Genomic DNA, 23315 nt, shown 5'->3' on the forward strand with positions numbered 1-23315 from the left:
AAAAGTAAGCGGAGCTGTCTTCTCTCCGCTAGCTCAAGGGCATCCACGGTGAGAATTAAAAACCTTTATCACCGAAAATTGTGCTTACCCTTTCTTTAACGTATCTGCAGCATAGCCACGGTTTAGTCTGAATAAAGATGCCAATCTAAGAATATCCAGTAATATTTTAAAACCAAGCCTATTGGCTCTACGTATGCATCCCCACAAACGTGGGAAACATTTTATCACAGCCTTGATCTCAGAGCACAAATCTGGGCAGTTGTCACCTCCCACAGCTCTTATTAATTGCTGTGAGCGATGACCTTTCGCTATGTATTACCTAATGCCCCACTGGAACCGACGCTTCCACGGAGGAAAGGAGAGATGGTTTATTGCTGAAAACTCCGTAATCCGCACACCACCGTAAGCATATTTCTCCCTGTTTACCTCAGGAGCTTATGCCAGGTTACATTTTAAGCACAGGGCACGGCTCAGCTCCCTCGCTGCCCTCGGAGAAATCGCTGTGAGACGGGGACGTCTCCCCCGGGGAGGGAAAGATTTGTTTCTGCCTAACCAGAGAAGCAGAGGGGACGCTGTGCCTGCGGGCTGACGGCTTTTCCCCCTCGGTGGAGGATTTTTACCGTCGGCAGCTGCCGCGGCTCCGGGACCCTCAGCCAGGACGAGCCGCCGCGTAACGGGGGCTTTTTCAGCAGTGTGGCAGCCGCGGCACGGGCGCTGGGGCGCGGGGCTGCTTTACGGCGCGCGCGCCGGCCTCGGCGGCCGCGCTTTGCGGCTGCGTGGCGGGGGCGGGGGGCGGGGAAGATGTCTGAGCGGGGAGAAGCCCCGGCGGCCGCGGCATCGGCGGGCGCGGGCGGCGAGATGCCGGCCAAGAAGCAGAAGCTGAGCAGCGACGAGAACAGCAACCCCGGCGACCTGTCCGGCGACGAGAACGTGAGGCCGGGCGGTGGCCGAGGCGGGGGGGCGGCGGCCGCGCTGAGGCGGCGGCGGCCGCGGGGCCTCGCGCCGGGGGCGGGCGGGAGCGCTGAGACGGCGGCGGCGGGAGGCGGGGGGCGGCCCGGGCCGCTCGGCCGGCGGCGCCGCGCTGTGAGGGCCGCTCCCGCGGCTGTCCCAGGGCCCCGCCGCCCCCCGGGGGCCCCCCCGGCGGCCGAGAGCGTGTGTGGGCCGCCCCGCGAGGAAACCGGCCGCCGGAGGGAGGCCGCGGCGGGAGAGGCCGGCGCGGGGCTGCGGCGGAGGCGCTCGCTGCTCCTCCACGTGGGTGGGGGGTGACGGGGACGGCGAGGCCCCAGCTGCAGGCGTTTCGTGGCACCCGCTGTCGCCCCGGGGCTGCTTTAAAGCGTCGGGCTTTTTTCCCCTGCAAAGAAAAGCCGCGTTTTCCTTCTCTTTTGCAGTTTTGTGCGGTGTGTCTGCACCGTCACGTTGTAGAGTAACGTGTTCAGTGCAAATGCGTGCGTGCAGCCCTCTGGGGAGTGAGGAATAGGCGGTCGTGCTCTTAAGCTTCTGTCAGCAGAAGAAGGCTGCAGGGGGTGAGGGCTGTGATCTCCAAATTGCGCTAAAATCTAGTGTTCAGAGCAAAGGTAACGTGACTGATGTAGAATAGCTCCATACCTGAAAGATAATCTGAGGTATCTAGCAATCATTTAAAGTTTATGTAGTTGCTGGAGTGGAGGGTGTTGTTTGGATTTCAGCTTTATGCGATGTTTTTTTTTCAGTTTAGAGCACTTGTCCAGAAAGTGAGGGATCTGGACCCTGCTCCTCCATAGCCTGCAGAAGTGCTGCCTGTGAGGAGATAGACAGGTTTGAGGTGCTCTGCACCCCGCTACTGAATTTTTTACTACACAGCAGCGCTCGGCAGCCAGTCCTACAGACAGTGCGTTTGTGAATATGAGTGAAATTGTGGGTACAAGTGTAATTCAGTGACAGGGGCATTTGGGTTTGCTCTGATGTCTGCTGCAGGTTAGCAGTGACCTAGAGATGTAGGCTTTTTGATTACTGAAGATATGACCCACCCCAAAGGTGAAAGGACACTCTTTCCAAGAGCTTGTTACTGAGCTCTGCTATTCCTGTAAGGCCTAGATTCTACTAAATTGGACATAACAGTATTGATTTGGAGAACGAGCGTTTTTGTTCTGCAGGCATCCTGGATGCAAGTCTGTTGGTTATGTTGTAATTGTATTGTACTGTATACTGGTATACAGACTTTGATTTGTAGAGTCTGCTAACTATGTCTTTGCTCTGACAATTAAATAGTGTTTTTATATCAACAGTATGTTACTAGCCCACAGAAAACTTCAGTCTTCTGAACTGTTATGACTCTTGCCTATAAGTGTGTTTGGGAGAGTAGAATTTGGGATGCTCTGAAACTTCGTAGGAGAAGAAATTGGAAAACATAAAAACTGCAAAGCTCAGATAAGCTTATTTAGGTGAGGGTTGACTCTTTAGGGATGCAGTGTGAAGGGAATGACTCCAGCTTTGGCAGTTTGCTCATAGCCTTATGTGTGCTGTTTCCTCTTTTTTTTTTTTTTTTTTTTTCCTGTCAGATGTCCTGATTTTCAAAATTGTTGGGCAACTGAAGACCAATATATCTGTCCTTCTTCCTGCTTGCCATGCTAAGATATGCAATTGGGAGAGAGCATAAATGTTGGGTGGGAACTGATGTATTAATATTTATAGTTGACCTTCTATCATAATCCTAATGGAGTTCCTGATGCAACTTCACGTTACGGTTATTCTGTTGCAGTGACAGGTTGTTGTGTGCTTCTTTCTCCCTTAGTTCAGATCTAGTAATCATATGGCCTTGGAATGAGTGGTTTTACTCTACTGCTCTGATGGAAAATGAATAAACTAACCTGCTAGAAAAAAAATTGTTGTTGGTTCAGCAAGCTGAACTTACTCATATAGAACCACAGGATTGCCAGTTATGATGCAGTGAAGTTGAAGAAGTGGGCAGTGATGGGTGAGGCAGAGAAGGGGAAAGTCCTTTTCAGTGAGGTCCTGCAGTTGGACTGCGTATGAAATTGTAGTTTCTGTTAGCTGTCCGAAGTTGATCTAAAACTACTCAGTGACTGAATGGGTTATTCTGCTCCTCCCTTTCTTCAGTTCTCCCCTACCTTACCTTGGCTCTGGCTGTTGGAGGGCAAGTTGGATTCGCTAGCTGATCAGACAGGAAACTAATTTTATTTTTGTTGTTGGGTTGTTGGTTTTTTTTTTTTTTTAATTACCTCTTACTCAAATCAGGTATCAGTAGGAAAGAGCAGGAGGGGAGAATGGGACTTCCTCTTCTGGTGGCAGGGCTGACTTACTGCAGAACTGCGTTATTGCAGACCTGCACTGTGTGTGATGCTGCTGAAGGGATGCGGAAACCTCCCAGGACGGTTAGATTCTTGACATGACTAACCATAATGTTTTTACACAAACAATCTCTTCATTCCGTTTATGTCAGGAATACTCATTTCATCTATGTCAAAGATGTTTTCCAGAGAAAGGAACTGCTTTTATTTTTAGACATTTTCTTAAGAGCAGCTTCCTATATTCTGAAGAAACTTCACTAGTTCACAGTTCACATATGTCCCTTTTGGACTGACCCTTTGTGACTTGTGTTCTGTTTCTAGCGAGGAATGATATTTTGTTAATAATACATTTATTTACGCAAATCTAAATAAACCCAAGTCCTAGGAGATCTTCCCTTCTTACGGAGGAGAAGGAAAAGTGAAAAGGCCAAGTCTTGCAACATTAGTTGAATTTGTACATTGGTTAATGACATCTGTATTACATTCTGTATAATTTGAATATTTTCAGGATGATGCTGTTAGTATCGAAAGTGGTACTAACACCGAACGGCCTGACACCCCAACAAACACTCCTAATGCACCGGGAAGAAAAAGCTGGGGGAAAGGAAAATGGAAGTCAAAGAAGTGCAAATATTCCTTCAAATGTGTAAATAGCCTCAAGGTATGTATTTGTAAACTTTGACATGAGAAAGCTGGATATCATTTGCTGCCAGTGATGTTAATGTTGATTGTGAGACAGTGTCAAGACTGATATTTTAAAATATCTTTATATATTCTTTATACATATATTATATATTATTTATTATATATAATTATATTCCATGCTCATCTGAAGAAAGTACCTTTCTTATTTCAAATAAACAAATTTTTAAAGAAAAAGAATACCAAGAAACAGAAATCAGTAGAAAGTGATGTAATGGCCCAATTTTTATACAGTTTTGCAAAGCTATACATGATATTTTATAATTATGTATTTCATTGGTGCTGCAGTTACTTAAGATAGTGAAACAAATTCAAATAAAACAAAACCTGTGACAACTTGATGCAGAGCACTGACCTAATACAGACTTTTTCTACCAGGTGAAATGTATTTAAAAATAAAAATAAAAAAAAAAGACCCTTACAACCTTGGAGTAACTCTTTCCTTGCACTTACCAGAACGAGTACTTTCTGTCATCTAGCAATCAACATAAATTCTGTATAGTGTGATCTGGTTAATCTACTGGAAATGCGATCATATGTTTGCACCTGATCTAGGTCACACACATTGTCACGTAATACCTGGTGGTATTAAGGGATATTGACCCATTGCCTTTACTCCCTGTTCTTGTGTTCTAGGTATCTTTTTTTTTTTTCCTTCTGCACTGATCACAGACCGTGGAGAACTGAATGAGTTGGTTTCGGTTTGATCCTCTTGCATTAGCAAGATGTTGTTCTTTCATTCTCCGGTTTTGTGTGGGAGATATTTACATGTCAAAGATGTAACTATGCCATCTGATGTGATTTTTATAAGACTTCTAAATAGAGCAAACATTGGGTCTGGAACAAGATGGGAGCTTTGTTAAACTTTATATATAGCTAACGAGGGTGCGTGCAGTTCTGTCATGTGTATTTCCTGCAGAGTTGCTTTAAGAGGTTTTGTCATTTTCCCACACTGAACTATTGAGCTGTGCTGATGTAGCTATTGCTGAACTTATGCCTCACTGAAATGATGGGGTAGCTGAGCAGGAGGGGATGAGAGGTTTGGAGCATGGAAACTTCCTAATGTAGCTTTGCCGCTGGAGAAACTGTGATACGAAGTTACACTGACAAAAGTGTCTGGGAAGTAAGTTGATCTCTGTGCCTTTTTTGATGTTTAATAAAAAATTATCTTTGGTCTCTCAAGGCGGAGGAGGAAGGGAAGTTCTTTTGTTTCCACGTAGGTAGACAGCTGCTCCTGTTATTCACAAGAATCGCCCCCACAGACAGTGTGCTTTTTGTGGCGTCATGTCATGCTTCTAACACAGGCATAGGCCTCTGCACCCAAGCATTTAGCAGCTTTTGAGTTTCACTACGCATGTTCATTTTCTGTCTGCAGACCAAATATCCCTACGTGGTTAGTACTTTTCAAGTCTCTTCTGGAAAAACAACACACCCATGCCCCAACTTAAACCGCAGCCCCACTGTAGGGTGACCCAAAAGGCCACCTTATGGAGTTAAGCATTTCCTGACTTCCTGGATCAGGGCCTGGGAACAGATTCCTGCACAAGTGGAATCAATCTGCATGAAAATAAACGTATGGTTTCAGCTAAGTGGGATATTCTTATTATCTCCTTCTTCTCATTTCTCTTTGAACTGAAATTGAGCCGCATTAATAGGAAGACTAGAAAGCAGCCACATTTGGTAACTCCTCTTTGCCTCATGTTTGAGGAAGCCTCTCTAATTTTCTTTTTCCTGTTCTTCCATACTGATTTTGCACATACCGTGGAGATAAACTGTAACAACTGAATGTTTTATATGGGTTGGGAAAGACATTCATGACTCTCTGGATGTCGCATCTTGTATCACATAGTTTATACTGTCTTTGAGCTATGCTGTAAAGTGTATGTACTAAAATTAGTGAAAAAGTCAACACAACTTAAAGATATGGGAATTTATCCTTTAAGGATGTGCGGATTATACTATTTTCACTTTCCTGCTCTTTTTTCCACCTCCCCCCCCCTTTTTTTCTTTTTTTAATATTTTCTCCTTAAGGAAACAAAGAAGTATGTCCATTACTGACTGCTTTGAATGTTAAATGGTTATGATTCAGCCTGAAAAACTCAATGCTTGCTAATTGTGTTTTTTAAATGCTATTGTGGAAGTTACTTTAGCTGAAACAGAAGTACCAGGAAAATAAACAAACAAAACCTTTGCAAACAATAAAGCAGTTTTTGATCTGCTATTATTATTGCTGTTTATGGTACTAAGATACTGTCATGTGAACTGAAGAATCATCGTCTTTGCTCCCCATGGGCTGAATGTAAACCTACTTTATAAATGAGCATATACAGCTAACTGAAGCACACGCTCGCATACATCTCTGTATGTTCTGCTTATAGATCTTCCAGCAAAGAACTGTGTGTATTCTGCTTTGATGTGTTCTCTTTAAAACAATGCCATTATTTGCCCTACCCTTTGTCCCTGTTTAGGGTATGGTTCAGTAGCTGTTTGCAGTCTGATTTCTCAGCTTCTAACTGTCCCCTGAGCTGGGAATCAGTAACAGGCCACAAGCAAGGAAGGTTCTAGCTGTTGCTGTGTAAGAGAGATAACTAAAACCACTGTGGATGATGGCTTGCTTCCACTGCAAGGACTGGAAATCCGCATATGGTCAGTTAGTGCCTTGTTAGCAGAGAAGGTGACAAATTATTAAGATGTGTTCATGTAGTTGTGGGTAATTATCTTCTTGCTGCCATAGTATTTATGTAACTGCTTCCACTTTGAAAACAGGTCTACTCTTACTCTGTTCGCCGGGACCTGAGATGGAGGTTAGCAAGTAAGGGCAAAACTAACTTTAATATGATTATTTATTTGCTCTAAGAATCGTACTGTACTAATTGTAGGTCTAGCTGCTCCTCTGTCTCCTTCCTGGTGCTTGAGGCACCTGAGTACTTTGGGTCTTGTGCCCTTTATTTATGCTGGTATGCAGGTGGCATTTCACATTTCTCCTATTCTTGGCTAGCGTCTGGGTCATACTATTCTTGTGTGCAAATCAGTGGTCAGATTTGCATGACAGATTTGGTATTACAAGATAACCATAATGTGCAGCATGTAACAGCACAATGTTTTTAAAACTTGCTTCATTATTTAGCAATTGGAACAAAGATTAGACTGGACAAGTATTACCAGAAGTGCTTACGTGCTGCCTCTTACCAGTGAGGATGACAGTAGTTTAAACTAGGTAAGCAAAACTTCTGATACCCTAGTGGCATCCTGCAAGAGCCTCTGTGCCTCTCCTTCATCCAATACACACCAGAAAAACTGTAATATGTATGACCAGGCTCTTGGGATGTTGTAGCATATCGTATGAGGAGTGTGGTGTGGATGGTGTAAGTAATCTAAAGATGTTTGTCTCAGAGTAATTTTTCTAGGGAAATAGGTTATGTCTTTGAAAAAGACTTCTTCAATACTTTAAGAATCTATTCAAATATAAAAATAATATAGTCCTTTATTGTATATCTCTGCTTACCATGTATCACCCTGGACTGGGTTCTATATAGAAAATTAACTTGTCGCAGCTTATCCTAGAAAAATATCCCATATTGGGGGAGGAGGGGGAAATCTTGGATGCTAAGCTTTTTCTTCCTCTTATTCATGTTTCCCATGTCACAAAACTAATTGGGAACAGTGCACATGAGGGAGAACAAAATTATTTTTGAAAACCAAGTGCTCCCTGCTGCTGCTTCTCTAATAAAACTGCATGAATCCATGGATTTTACCTGTGTGTTGCCTTTGTGTAGTTTATCAAATGCTGTCTTTATTCACCAGGATGAACTCGCATACAAACATTCAGAAACAACTCATTATTAGTGGAATAACTTTTTTCATGCTAATCACCCATTTCACATTTGACCTCTCAGCCATACTCTCCAAGGAAGACTTAAATATACTCTGAAGACAAGCCTGCAAACTAAAATTTGAAACTTTATTGGACTCTCATACACAAGTCCATGATCTTGAGATTTCGTGGCATATAATTTTCTCATTGTTCATCTGTAACTAAACTGTAATTCCATGCAGGTGCTAAGTACCAGCTTTTTTCTTCCTGTCCTACAGTGACTAATGATCTTACTACTTTTTTCTTTGCTAATATCCCTTTTCTCCCTTCACACAAACCAGCCAGTTCATGTTTTGATGGGTAATACTTTATTGAGTTAAACTTGGAAAAATTCTTATTAATCTGTAGTCAGCTTTGACCTCTAAGTCAGAAATTCAGGAAGGCCTTTTCTCTGAAAGATTTTCTTCCTCTCCTTTCTATCTTTTTTAGCTCTGTTTCTGGAGGTAATAACAGACAATGTTTTTCTCAGTAAATACTGCCACTTTTAAATCCTTCAAGACTTCCTTGCTTTTTAGTAGGCTTCTTTTCAGTAGTGTTGGACTATTCTTTCCCTCCTCAGATTTATCCTATGGTTCTTGGATAGGCCAGAGCTATCAGGGCTAATGTTGCTGGTACTGTCTCTGAAGAACTACCATTTGAAGAGCGTTCAACAGCTGTCATGAGACTCTTCCTGCCTGCCTGTACCGTCCCAGACAGTATCCCATGGGAAGGCACTTTAATGAACGTTACTCTTACTGAAAACATGCTGCAAGGCAGGCCAAAATACTGTTATCAATTATTAACAAGCACCGCCATATTCATCACAATTTATAAACATATCTGTTTTTCTTTAAAACTGGTGTAAGCTGTATAAAAAAATAATGCTTGGCATTTCTCTGGTAACTGTTTGAAGGAGATCTGAAAACACTTTGTAGATGTGAATTTTGCAGTATGACATGCTGGAATTAATTCCTCATGTCTATGGTAGAGTTGCAAGACCAAACCATGCTGGAATAGTTGAATGTAACCCTTCTCCGCTCTTACACCGGTATAATTCTCTGTCCTAATAAGCCTCCTCAGTGAGGTTGTAAATCCTACCATAGTTGTAATTATACCAATATAAAAAGTACGTAGACCTGGCTTGTTAGGCTAGGTTGCTTTGTTGAAGGTTTCAAAACAGAGTAGGTATAGAGCTACAGATACAACTCAGGAGTTCTGCCAACTTCTGGCCATAACTGCGAGACAGCAATTCTTTTCCTTCACTTTTTAAAAGCTTGACAAATAAAATATTTCTTTAACTTCCCTTAAGAAAGCAAAGATAAAATGTGGTGTTGCAAAACTGCTCTTTTTAACTGTTCACTATCTGAAATTGTACTGGATGTGAACTTAGTAGTTGGAGGAGGAAAACATACCAATTAAGCTGTTTATCACCACAGTTCAATTTCACAGAAATAGATCTATGGGTTTTATTTTTTTTATCTCTAATCTTACTTTGCATCTACAGGAGGACCATGGTCAGCCTTTGTTTGGAGTCCAGTTTAACTGGCACAGTAAAGAAGGCGATCCTCTTGTTTTTGCCACTGTAGGCAGCAACAGAGTGAGTAATCTTTTTGTTTTTAACCATAAGGCCTTTAACCGTAAGGCCTTCCTGGCAGTTATGTTTGCATTCCTTTTTCCAGCCAATCCCTTTACCTGTGTTTAGTAATGACACAATATAGAAAGCTTTCATATGAAAAGCTTCATATGGAAAGCTTCATTTCTGAGGTGTGTAACATCTGTTATCTGGGAGAGGTGAAACCACTGGATTATTGTATGATGTCATGCTTTAGCTATTTGGGAATTAGCCTGTATGGTAAATAAAATTCCAGCCATAGGGTAAGGCTATAAGGTGCATAAATATGTCTTCTCACTAAAATTCCTCCTCTTAGGTGTTACTATTTCCAAAAGATTATATGCTCTAAAATTGGATGAGAAGTGGCAATGATGCCAGTGTGCTTGCCAGCTAAATTGATGGCCTGCTTTAGGTGAATTTATAGGTTCTTCCTGAACAAGGATCTACGTCATTTCAGTCTTAAAAATAACTCCTGAATTGCACTCTATGTATATGTTGTGAATAAACAAGAAGCCTTCAATTTCCAGGTTTGTTACACCAGGCAATTACCAAAAGTGCTAACCTAAGATTACACCAGATATCAACGGCTTGTTAAAAGACCAAAATCAGGTTAGAGATGGCTACAGTAATCAGTAGTTCTGGGAACTCGAACCAGAACTTTATAGAGGCAATTCAATTAGTAGCTTTAAATATCTGGGAAGCACACTGACAAGTCCTAGTGTGATGCCCTTCTGAAGTTACTGAGAGCATTCTTTTATCAAACTGCTTTCCTGTGTTGCAGATGAACAGGTAATGGATGAGACCTAAACCATAAAAGCACACTACCTCTCATCATCAGAAAGTTAATACTCAGTTGCATGTGATTTCTATTGGAAGTATCATAAGTAAGCAGTAATCTCTCTCACTTTTTTTTCCAGGTTACTTTGTATGAATGTCATTCCCAAGGAGAAATACGTCTCCTACAGTCCTATGTGGATGCTGATGTATCCTTTTAAATTAAAAAACCAAAAAACAAGAAAAAACACAAAGCAAAACACTTGTTTGCTTCCTCTTTATCAGAATTGAAAAGGCTTCATAAGAAACAGAATTTGAAGGTTTTGTCTGTGATTTAATATTTTGCTCATATGGCACATTCCTCATGGTAGGCCTAAGCCTTACTTCTTTTCCACATCCTAGAATTCCTCCCTTTGAAATAATACTAGAAATGCAGACTCATGGAACATGCTATATTAAGATATTTGAAAACTGATTCACCATCAGCTTAACCTTCCCAACCCTAATATTTGTGTAATGTTTCACATTCACTGTTTTACAATGTTCTCGGCTTCCCTCTGAATTGGAACGAGAATCAAAGCCTAAGAATTTCTCATACTCTGAAGTGGTAATAACTTGTGTTGCTCAGTCACAGTTCACGAGTATTGACTTGTGAACTTAGTCTTGATTTACACTCATTTTATTCCTGGTCTTTGAATGTTTTGGAGAAGGAGGTTGAAAAGTGATGCCAAAAAAAGGAGATGTTCCTTGTGTATTGTGGAACAGAAGAGAGGAAATTGGGATATGTAGAAAAGGGAATGGAGCTGATATTTACAGATGTATCATTAAATATTTATCTTTCTATTATTGGTCTCAATACAGAGTACTGGCTACTTTTACAAACAGCTTCAAGCTTGTTTTGTTAAAAAAACTATATTGTTAAAAGAGCGCTCCTTTTTCTTAAAAGCAAAATAAAACAAAACTCCTGTTACTTCTGTGTTCCTTAATGTGCAACCTCGTAGGCAGATGAAAATTTCTACACCTGTGCATGGACATACGATAGCAATACAAGCCATCCTCTTCTGGCTGTGGCAGGGTCCAGGGGTATTATTAGGATAATTAATCCTATTACAATGCAGTGCATAAAGGTGAGTGCTCAGAACTTCAAGATACAGCTTGCATTTCAATAAGGTTTTGTAACACCTGAATACATGTGAACTTGGGAAATGATAACTTGGTCTCTGAATTCTATCCCAGCACTATGTAGGCCATGGAAATGCAATCAATGAACTGAAATTCCATCCAAGAGATCCAAATCTCCTTTTATCTGTAAGCAAAGGTGAGGAAAAATACCTTTTGTTTTTGTAAAAATCGGAGTACTTTGGTTTGGATTTTTGGTCCTGAAAGTGGCTAAAACCGTTCAAATCCAAGTCGACGAATGCTACTGAACAAGTTTACCCTGAAAGTCTAGAGCAAATCTTGCTCTTAAAGGTTATAATGTCAATATTAAATTCGTGGCCTACAGTAAAAATAACTGTGTGGCACAAAGGGATTGTGGACAGTGCTGCTGAGTGTTGGGGTTGCTCTTTCCTTTCTAACAGTTATTTGGGTTAATTTTTTTTTCTCAATTGTTGAGTCATGTTGCCATCTAGAGGGGATGTGTTAATGTTGCAGACAGCATTCATCACTGTGATCATGGGGAAAACTTACCCTCTGTCAGGAGGAGCTTGGACTTTAAATGGAGTTTATGTAAAAAGAGTACTAGTGAAGGGAGAAGTAGGTTTTTTTGTATGGTGTCGTGCAGTCTTGTTTGGAATGTCTAAACAATCACAACTTCGTAATCTTGACTATTTTGTTAAGTAAAGGAACACTTGATCTGTCACAAGAATAAGCCTTCAGTAATCCCAAAATAGTTGGGTTGGAAGGGACTTCTGGAGGTCATCTAGCCCAACCCCCCTGCTACAGCAGGGGCACCCTACCGCAAGTTACCTAGGACCATGTCTGGTTGGATTTTGAATATCTCCAGGAGTGGAGACTCCACAACTTCTCGGGGCAACCTTTTCCAGTGCTCAGCCACCCTCACAGTGAAAAAGTATTTTCTTTTGTTCATTAAGAATTTCCCATGCTTCAGTTTGTGCCTCTTGCCTCTTGTCCTGTCACTGGGCACCACTGAGAAGAGTTTGGCCCCATCCTCTTGACACCCTCCCTCCACATATTTATACATGTTGACAAGATCTGCCCTCAGTCTTGTCTTCTCCAGGCTGGACAGGCGCACCTTGCTCAGCCTTTCCTCATAGGAGAGATGCTCTAGCCCCTTTGTCGGCCTAGTAGCCCTTTGCTGGACTTGCTCCTGTAGCTCCATGTCTCTCTTGTATTGGGGAGCCCAGAACTGGACACAGGACTCTGGATGCGGCCTCACCAGGGCTGAGTGTGGGGGGAGGATCACGCTGACTATGCTCCTCCTAATGCAACCCAGGATACCATTGGCCTTCTTGGCCACAAGGGCACCTTGCTGGCTCGTGGTCAACTTGTCCACCAGGACTCCCAGGTCCTTCTCCGCAGAGCTGCTCTCCAGCTGATCAGCCCCCAGCCTGTACTGGTGCATGGTGTTATTCCTCCCCAGGTGCAGGACTTGGCCCTTCCCTTTGCTGAGCTTCATGAGGTTCCTCTCTGCCCATTTCTCCAGTTTGTTGAGGTCGCTGTGAACGGCAGCGCAGCCCTCTGGTGTATCAGCTACTCCTCCCAGTTTTGTGTCATCCTCAAACTTGCTGAGGATGCGGTTGGTCCTGTGATCCAGGTCATTAATGAAGTTGTTAAACAGCCTTGGCCCTAGTATTGACCCCAGGGGGACACCAGTAGTGACTGGCCTCCAGGAGGAGTAGGTGCTGCTGATCACAACCCTCTGAGCTCAGCAGTTCAGCCAGTCTGCAGTCCACCTTACCACTTATCTAGCCCATATTTTATCAGCTTGTCCATGAAATGAGTATCTGTGAATGCTAGGACTGAAAATGTTAACATAAGGGGACTTTTGACTTTGGCATAGTTGTTCAGTGTTACTGGTAAAGCTACACAAGAATAGCAGTTGCGAACCTCTGTGATTCTTGCAACTGTCTAGTTTTTGCTGTGGTTCTGTGCTGTGTGTCTATACATTCTATATTCTATAACTTAGAATTTCCTGAGTTCTGCATATTTTCTAAGTTCTTTTTGTAATAACATTTTGACATCAGCCATAATACTAGGAGTTTTAACGTGCAATCTCTGGACCAGGTGCTATCTTCAAGAGGGCATGAGGCAGGAGAGTGCTGGGGTCTCAGAACTGCTTGGCTGAGAGATGAATAGAAAGGAAGGAAAACGTGGGACTGTGTGGCATCCCCATTGGTATAGCTGTAATTTAGTGCGGTGTGCTTGTAGAGTCCAAATGGGAAGTACAGCAGAGGTTCCCATTTCTAAGAGCAACGAGCAATATGCTAGAGGCTCTGCATTAGAAATTGTTAAAACTTTCTTTAAACAAGTGGACTAGTCACATTGACTTGGAAGTATATATTGTTCACACAAATCATTCCTTTCTGCCCCTATAGTTTATGATTCATAAAGAATAATATTTTAAAGATTAAAAAATGGAAAATCCAAACTTTCTGAACACTGATGTAAGAATGGCTGAAAGGAATTTAACATTTTTTTGAAATATAAAATTGTCTTTGAGCTAAGACTGAATAAAGACACGCTTGTCCAAGGTCAGACTCTGCTTTTCAGATGATCTAAGACCTAAAAGTATTTTTGATAGAAACTGTTCCCGGGGGCGGGGGGTAGGAATGGACACACTTTCTCAATTGCAGGTTTAACTCTAACAGTATTTAGCTGTAACGGCAAATCTAGTGAATGCAGTCCTGTTTTTCCTAACAACTGGATTCTAAGTGGCTTTTTTGATGTTTACATGGGTATGTATAATTGAAAGTGGTGAAGCTGAAGTATATTATTCATATGTGCTTATAAAAAGCAGCATGTAATTTTATTTGTTCTTTATAGATCATGCATTGAGACTGTGGAACATCCAGACAGACACGCTGGTTGCAATATTTGGAGGAGTAGAAGGGCACAGGGATGAGGTGTTAAGTGCAGTAAGTGGAAGACTGTGGGGCAGTGATTTAGATTTACAAAGGGTAGTAAGTCCACAATATGCAACTTTTTATCCTTCTGTGCACTGTTTTTGATATTATGCCTAATAAAACTGAAGTGCATAAGCAATGTTTTAAGTGGATAGACAAGTGTAATTCTGAAGTGGTTTGATTGATCTGGCCACCTCTCAATAAACAGGACAGGAGTTCACTTTTTGTATCTGTTCCAGTAGCTAGTTGTCTCACGGTGCAGCCTAGAAGAAAACAAAATAGAGCTCAGTGGGGCTAGAAAGAGTAATAAGTTTTCATTATGGTCCCACTTTTGAAGTTCTTGAGGTCTTACCAAGCAAAAGCAGCAAGAACAAATAAACCTTGAGAGATAGAGTAGTGAAGGAAAGAAGTTATTTCAGGTGAGTTATGCTGCTTTTCAGTAGCTATGAACATATACTGGTACCCAACAAATACCAGCGAGAATAGTTAACTTTTAATGTGCTGCTCTTGTTTCCATTGCTGCTGTATGACCTGAAAGATGAGGTGTATATCTGTATGAAACATGCTGCTGTGTTCTCCTGTAGTTGTAAATAGTCATCGGCCATGTATTAGCTTTGGAATTCTGCCAAGGTTGTTCCATAAAATGAAACGGAGGGAATTTAGTAAAGGGGAATACTAGCAGTAGATTCATTGTCTGTCAGTGCTGTTGAATATGCATTTTTTTTTCCTTTGGGCGAGAATAAATAGAATTATTGTGCTTCTTTACAGTGAGCAGGATTAAGTCATTCTTAGTATTTTTCCATTTGAAATACATAGTTTTATTGCTTTCTCTACACAGAAAATGCTGTTTTGACCATATTTTGCATATGATGGAAGTAAAATCTGAGTTACTGTAATACCTTTTAGGCTGGGAGTGCTCAAAATTATTTCATATATGTAGGATTATGATCTTCTTGGTGAAAAAATCATGTCCTGTGGGATGGATCACTCTCTGAAACTCTGGAGAATTAATTCCAAGAGAATGATAAATGCCATCAAAGAGTCTTATGAGTACAATCCAAATAAAACCAACAGGTAGGTAGTCTTCATCTTCTTGGCTGTCTTTGCAAAATTTGAATTTTGTCATCAATAGCCCAGATTAAATCCTGTTGAAATAGGATTGTTCTTGGGGATAATGAGTAACCTGGAGATTGTGCTGGATACTGAATCTCTCTGGAAGAAGACTTGCTTGTCGGTGTTATGCCTTAGCAGGATTTTATTGAATTCAAAGTCCTGACTAGAAAATGTCTGAGATTTTTATCTTTATCAATTTTAATTAAAAACTGGTATCTCATTGTGTCTCAATACATGTCAATGGCTTTTCTTCTTCCCACCTCAAAATTTCTATGAGGGAAGCAAATCTGTGTAATGAAATATAGTAAATAATTCAGCTTTATATTTTTAAATGCATGTAACTGTGGGTAGCTATTCCTAATTATTGTACCTTTATCCCACTTTGTAGCTGTGACAAAATGTTTACGTAGTAGTAACTTTCATTTTCATGATTCTCTGATCTGACCTCAGAGCCAAGTAAGTTTTCAAGTAAACATGGCAGTAAGATACATGACAGATAAATCTTCATTTATGAAATTCATCAACCTTTTAATTAACTTTCAGTTAAACCATTGAGAGAATTGAAGAATCTAAAACACACTTGAACGTGTTCAGTAATGAGACTAGCATTGAAAGTACTCTTGCTTTTTTTTGATAATGTTACCAAATATTAAATGATTTTCTTTAGAGTGTTTTTATGTTTAACAATTCAGATGTTGCAGGAGGAGCATCAGGGAAACTGAGTTGTCTTAGTTAGTTCTTGAGGTATTTGCTGAAGGGAGCTGTTTCCAGCATCTGAAGGAGTGGTTTTGCTTAGCACTGTCATGTAAACTTGAGCCTTTTGAGAAAACAGGTATTTCATTTAAGATTGAGGATGAAGACAGGGATTGTTCTTGTTCTAAATAAGCATACAAAATCTACTTTGTTATAAAACTGTTGCGAGGGAGTGGAAAAGACAGGCTTGTCATTTTAACATCAAGGTATGTTAAATGTCTCTATTAAAAATTAGACTTGAGCTTCTGGGTCTCTCTGGACCTCACTTGGCATTTTTCTCCATAGGCCTTTTATTTCTCAGAAAATTCACTTTCCTGACTTTTCTACCAGAGACATACATAGGAACTATGTTGATTGTGTACGATGGTTGGGAGATCTAATTCTTTCCAAGGTAAGGTGACAGCTTTTCCACCTATGTTACTCTTACTTGTTTGTTCCGAGGACCTTAAACAGTTTAAGTTCTATTAGAAATTGGGCGGTAGGTTAACTTACTATGCCATGTCAAATGGTTTTACTGAGTGTATTGTGAATTTTTTCAACTGTTGGGATGTGTGGGTAAGCAACTTGTACTTAGAGTCTTTACTAACTACAGCTGTAGTTCTGTTAAGAGTACAGGGATACCAACTAATCAGGATCTGCATGGAATGTACAATAAAAAAATATGTAATACTGATCAGGGGTCCTGCAACAAAGGGGAGAAATGAGGGTTCCCCTAATGGAGTAACATTGATCTGTATGATAACAATAGTAACATTTGCTTGCAGATACTGAACTGGGTAGGTGTCACTGCCTCTTTGCTAGAAATTGTTGTGTGCATGGTCCCATTGGCAGAGGGAATTGGATGAGAAATCCTCAAATCTAGGTTAATTTAAACTGCTCATGAAAGTGTGTTTGAGCACATCTGGTTGACTTCCTCTGAAATGGGTGAGGGAGGGCTCATGCAATCCTGTTATCTGGCAGAGCTGTGAGGGCAGCAATCTTCCAGTGATGGACAGTGACAAATTGTTGGTGATGTGGCTGTGATCTAAGGTCCAAGGTGAGATTTTCAGTTTTACTTTTTTAATGTTTTTGGGGAAGCTGTGAGATGGAGTACTTGGTTAAAATTATAGTTAGACTGAATATGCAGTATAAATTGTAAAAATAGACAATTTTCACTGTTTCCCCTCCCAGTCTTGTGAAAATGCCATTGTGTGCTGGAAACCTGGCAAAATGGAAGATGATATAGATAAAATCAAGCCCAGTGAGTCAAACGTGACCATACTTGGGAGATTTGATTATAGCCAATGTGATATATGGTACATGAGGTTTTCCATGGATTTCTGGCAAAAGGTATGTGTGAGCTTTCACTTAGCTATATTTGAAGGTGACAAGCTTTTCAGTGATTCCATGTATGTGTGCAAGGGAAGAGTCTTTATTGCTTCATGTGCTGCGGTGTCATGCTTGAGAAGCAGAGTTGTTTGATACAAGGAGCTTTATAGAAACTGGTGACACTCCAGATGTTTCATTTTGGGTTCTGTTTGCAGGGAAAAAGTTCAACCAAATATTTATTTTCCACCAAAGATAAATTTATTGATATCTACAGATGGGTAATAAAGTGGCAAAAAGGAGGCAAATTTAGTAGTATTTCACACCCCTTCAGCAACCTCATTAAGTCATCTTCAAACATACATTCACAACTTATCAGCTACAGAACATTTTTAAAATTCTAGCTTTCATTCTTGAAATAATACTTCAAAACTTACGTATCCTCTGCTTTCTTTCAAAGATGCTTGCTCTGGGCAATCAGGTTGGCAAACTTTATGTCTGGGATTTAGAAATAGAGGATCCTCATAAAGCCAAGTGAGTACTTAATTTTTGTTTTCCCTGAAACAAGGAGTTGGGGCACTTTTGTTTTTCCTTTATTGATAACTACAGAACTTCTTGCATAATAATAGCAACTGCCCATTCTAACTGCTAAGCAGAAAAACATTTTGAGCCCCTGAAGGTTAAACATTTATTATTTTTTACCATTTTATTGTTTGTTTTACAGTAGTGCCAAGAAGCCCCAGATGGATTGGGGCTGCATCGTGCTGGGCAGTCTATGTAGACAGCGTAAAAGAAAGTTTGTTCCTCAAAGAGCTTACAAACTAATTAGGTGGAGAGTTTAAAGGCAATTAGAGAGAAGTGCCAACTGAATGTAACACATGACAAAACAGGTGAAAGGACTAGAGTAATAAGAGTACATAGGTTAGCTATAAGCATAATGTGCAGGAAACAGTATGGCCTTCCAGTTCCTCACCTACTTGGCCACGCGATTTGCTGCATGTTTCTATATATTTTTAAATATATGATGTTCCTGGAAATGTTGCAGTCTTTAATCACCCAATTATGATATTTTATTCCTAGCCATTAGAAAAGAAAATTGATTACAAAGTCCTAAATAAGGTGATTCAATATGCTTTTAGTTAACACTTCAGTGAAAATTGGATGAATGAGAGAATTGGGTGGCAGTGAATGAGCAGGAAATTGCTGTTTTCCCAAATCCAGATTTGGAATACAAAATACACCATGAAGGGTGTAATCCTTCTAATCCTGCCCAAGTAAGAGGTTGGTGGAACAGCAGTCCACAATGTAGTTGCAAGTGCGGATTTAACGCTACAGCTGAATTAATTTTTTTTTTTTTTTTAATATAGGTGTACGACTCTTACTCATCCTAAATGTGTTGCTGCCATTCGACAAACCAGTTTTAGCAGGGATAGTAGTATCCTTATAGCTGTGTGTGATGATGCCAGTATCTGGCGCTGGGACAGACTACGATAAGTCACCTTTTCTTAATTCAAAGTAGAAAATATATTTTCAAATTATAATATAGTCTGTTAACTTGCTAGTACAGTAGATGCAGTTAGTGTAGACTTTTCTGAGGTTCAGCAGGCTGGAGCTGAACTTAGTGATGTTTACATTCTGTGTAATGTTCTGCTTGAACTCTGCTGCTTTTAATAAAAAGAAGTATTTTTGTAAAGGTTTTTTGAATTGTCAATTTTAATTATTTCCTTCAGTGAGTTTTCAGCTGTGGCCTGGGAAATTACATTGTGTACAGCTAGCACATAAATATATGGTAATGTGATAGATAGAAATTTGGTATGTATATGCTTGCAGCTGTCTTTATCCCTTTTTATGTTAAATAATAACCTAATCAAGCTATTGAATATTATCCAGGGACCACACAAAGGAAAAACTGCTCTTAGGAATATAGTATAAATAAATGTTAAATCACTGCTAAAAATATTTTGAATTTATTCCTCTCCTTAAATTAGTTACACATTGCAGTTGATTCAGTTTTAATAATCTCAAACTGGAATGTGCTTTTCACCATTTCTGTTGTTGATTAATGGAAAAACTTCACTGTTTTTCTGTTTTTTTGACTTTTTTTGTTTGGTTTTTTTTTTGCTCTACTGTTTAGATTCTGGCTGTTTAGTTACTGGGATTATTTTACATCAAAGTTAGTTATTGGAAATATTTTTAAATTGTTTCTGTTGGTATTGCTGAGTATCCTCACAAATGTTTTACTTGCTTTAGGCATAAGAAATTCTGAAACCAGCACTGCTTCATATAAGTTTAAAATATATACAATTAATAAAAATGAAAGCAGAAAAACTGAAATAAGATAGCAGACATCATTAACAGTGATAATCTGTTGCCAAAACACTTGTGCATATGTCTTCTCAGTGTATAGTTAAAATCTGTTAGTGTTTGTATTCTGTGTAAGTGGTCCAAGACATTGCACAAAAGCCATGAGTACTTCCAGTTGAGTGGGAGGGAAATGTTAATACGACTCACTGAAGCAGAACCGTTTATGTATTTTTTCTGCTGCCCTCCTCTTATCCTTCCCTGTAACACATGTTAATTGAAAAGAATGTATTAGGATATTGCATAAATACAAGCACACCGTCTCTAGCAATGTACTAGTGCTTTTTTTGGTCAGTAGAATGAGTTAAAAACTAGTCCTGTCTGCTACTGATTTTAAGCGCACGTCTGGCTTTCCTCTTTCAGGATACTGCTTTTTCCTGTTTGTTACAGTTCTGGGTTTGTAAATGCTCTGTTTAGATGAACTCTACCTGTTCATTTTGGAGTAATGACTAAGCCAGTCCTAATATTTTATCCTCAGGAGCCTGCAAAAAATGAGATCTAGAGCTGCCAAGTAGTTTACAAGTGTTAGTATATGACGTACGATGGAGAGCACTAGAGAGCTGAGACAGTACCTTTGCAGCACACAGTATCTTGGATTCTGTACCCTTTCCTGCTTGCACAAGCAAAAGTTTCTGGGGAACCAGATACAGGCCTGAAGGCTGGAGGCAGGAGACTGAAATATCTGCTGAGCTGAACATAAATGTTCAGCCAGGTGAGCCAGGTGAGATCTGGTTTTTTTCCTGAATCTACCAAACTGCTAGCACAGCACAAACTAGAATATATGCAACAGCGATGGGCATTATGGGTACCGTGTAGGGAATTCTATGGAAACTGCGTGGGGTTGGTAAAGTTGGAGAAGTTGTGGGGGTGGGAAGGCAGCTGGAAAGCAATGGAAAAGGCAGAGGGAGAGCCCAGGCTTCCTGCAGGCTTCAAGGAAACTGCTTTGCTCAGCTGAGCAAAACCTCACTCGCAACACTTGTGTTGGAGGCTGATATCATTTCACCTTTGCAGATGCTTTGCTGTAGCTGTTGTGGGAGTCTGTGAAAATACACAGACTGTGTAATGTATTTTGGGCGGAGTTATGGTACTCACTGATCATTGTTGAAGCTGTTTTGTTACTTTCTTCTCTCCTCGTTCCCTCCTTGCTGGAACTGGCTCAAACAATTTCAGGAAAAGTTCAGCAACGTGCGGCCTTAGGCTTCAGTAAATTTAGCTACTAGTGCTGAGCAAATGCTATTATATCCAACAGGAAGACAGTCCTTGTCAGGACAAGAACATATTGAGAAGAAGTTGGGTAAGGTAGCACAATATTGCTCAAGCACATAAGGCCAGTTGTGCAAAAAGACAAATGGCAGTTGTTAACACCAGGCTAGGTGGAAAAGATACGTAGTGTAGGAGACTGTTAACCCGACCGATGCAGCCAAGCTTTGTGAGCCATCTGCCTGTAGAGTTGTGAGGCACTTGGAATTAGAGGCCGTGTTTAAAATCTAAACTTTAATGATGGGAGAAAGCCAAGCAGCAAATGTGGCTTAAATACAGAGATTACTGAGAATCACTGTTTCAGGCTACAGAATACGATTCATGCAAGAGCACCTTCTACCCTCTCCACCCCGGAAAGTAGAATAGCAGTGGGATGCTCCCTGTGGAACAATACGGGGGCAAACAAGAAGGGAACAGGAAGCTTTATGCAATTTTTTGGCACTGATGGCAATACTGCAAGTCAATATTTCACTGTCAGTGATGCACAACTGGTGAAGATACCAAATCCACAGGGAAAGGTGATTAACAGCCTGAAGATGAACTCCACATTAATCCGGCAGAACACAGAATTACAATGACTGTACAGCTCCAAGACACTGGACATGTCTAATGTTAAATTTCATGTTAAATTAGATACACTAAATGCCTGTTTCCTTAAGCATCCTATAGTGGTCGTATTTGTAGCTCTCACACAGCCAGTGAAGTTCAGGAATAATTCACCATAAGGATATTCTTTGAGGATCACAGAAATCACAGAACGGTTGATGTTGGAAGGGACCTCTGGAGATCATCCAGTCCAACCCCCCTGCTACAGCAGGGGCACCTAGAGCATGTTGCCCAGGACTGTGTCCAGATGGCTTTTGAATATCTCCAACGATGGAGACTCCACAACTTCTCGGGGCAACCTTTTCCTTTTCCAGTGCTCAGCCACCCTCACAGTAGAGAAATTTTTCCTCATGTTCAGATGGAACTTCCTGTGTTTCTGTTTGTACCCACTGCCTCTCATCCTACTGGTGGGCACCACTGAGAAGAGTCTGGCCCCATCCTCTTGACACCCTCCCTTCACGTATTTATTTATACACGTTGACAAGATCCGCCCTCAGTCTTCTCTTCTCCAGGCTGGACAGGCGTAGCTTGCTCAGCCTTTCCTCATAGGAGAGATGCTCCAGCCCCTTCGTCAGCCTAGTAGCCCTTCGCTGGACTCACCCCCGTAGCTCCATGTCTCTCTTGTATTGGGAAGCCCAGAACTGGACACAGGACTCTGGATGCGGCCTCACCAGGGCTGAGTGCGGGAGGAGGATCACGCTGACTGTGCTCTTCCTATTGCAACCCAGGATACCATCGGTCTTCCTGGCCACAAGGGCACCTTACTGGCTCGTGGTCAACTTGTCCACCAGGACTCCCAGGTGCTTCTTTGCAGAGCTGCCCTGCAGCAGGTCAGCCCCCAGCCTGTACTGGTGCATGGTGCTATGCCTCCCCAGGCCCTTCCCTTTGCTGAGCTTCATGAGGTTCCTCTCTGCCCATCTCTCCAGCCCTCTGGCGTATCAGCCACTCCTCCCAGTTTTGTATCATCAGCAAGCTTGCTGAGGGTGCACTCTGTCCCTTCATCCAGGTCATTGAGGGATAAACTGAACACGACTGGAGCCAATATTGACCCCTGGGAGACAAGGCTAGCTGCAGGCCTGCAACTAGATCACTACCCTCTGAGCTCTGCCATTCAGCCAGTTCTCAAGCTGCCTCACTGTCTGCTTCTCTGAGCCATACTTTCTCAGCTTGCCTAAGACGCTGTTATGGGAGACAGTGTCAAAAGCCTGACTGAAGTCAAGGCAGACAGCTTCCACTGCTCTCCCCTCATGTACCCACCAGTCATTGCATCAGAGAAGGTGAGCAGGTTGGTTAAGCATGATTTCCTCCTTGTGAATCCATGCTGACTACTCCTGATCCCCTTCTTTTGCTTCGCATGCTTAGAGATGGTATGCTTAGATACGATGAGCTGCTGCCTGACCTTTCCAGGGATCGAGGTGAGGCTGATGGTCCTGTGGTTCCCTGGGTCCTCCTCCTTGACATGCTTGAAGACTGGAGTGACATTAGCTTTCTTCCAGTCGTCAGGCACCTCTCCTGAACACCAGGACCTTTCAAAGATGATTGAGAGGGGCCTTGCAATGACATCTGCCAGCTCCCTCAGCACTCGTGGGTGCATGTCATCAGGG

At 41.4% G+C, this 23315-nt stretch overlaps 1 protein-coding gene across 3 annotated transcripts; it reads left to right on the forward strand.

Moving 5' to 3' along the window:
- The first annotated feature begins 761 nt into the window (after positions 1 to 761).
- On the forward strand, positions 762 to 19177 carry EED (embryonic ectoderm development). Of its 3 annotated transcripts, none has more exons than XM_026103334.2 (12): positions 762 to 930; positions 3796 to 3948; positions 9347 to 9439; positions 10372 to 10437; positions 11230 to 11355; positions 11465 to 11546; positions 14234 to 14370; positions 15254 to 15387; positions 16465 to 16570; positions 17350 to 17508; positions 17945 to 18018; positions 18852 to 19177. In XM_026103334.2, exons 1-12 carry the CDS (start codon positions 802 to 804, stop codon positions 18976 to 18978), a joined length of 1386 nt encoding a protein of 461 aa, XP_025959119.1. In that variant the 5' UTR covers positions 762 to 801; the 3' UTR covers positions 18979 to 19177. The 3 variants fall into 3 exon arrangements, with proteins under 3 accessions (XP_025959119.1, XP_025959120.1, XP_025959121.1); XM_026103335.2 differs by having other exon boundaries at positions 14234 to 14325; XM_026103336.2 differs by lacking the exons at positions 17945 to 18018; positions 18852 to 19177 and adding an exon at positions 17140 to 17215 and having other exon boundaries at positions 17350 to 17478.
- Positions 19178 to 23315: the final 4138 nt, after the last annotated feature.

The sequence above is a fragment of the Dromaius novaehollandiae genome, chromosome 1 (genome assembly GCF_036370855.1).
Source record: "Dromaius novaehollandiae isolate bDroNov1 chromosome 1, bDroNov1.hap1, whole genome shotgun sequence".
Classification (NCBI taxonomy): domain Eukaryota; kingdom Metazoa; phylum Chordata; class Aves; order Casuariiformes; family Dromaiidae; genus Dromaius; species Dromaius novaehollandiae.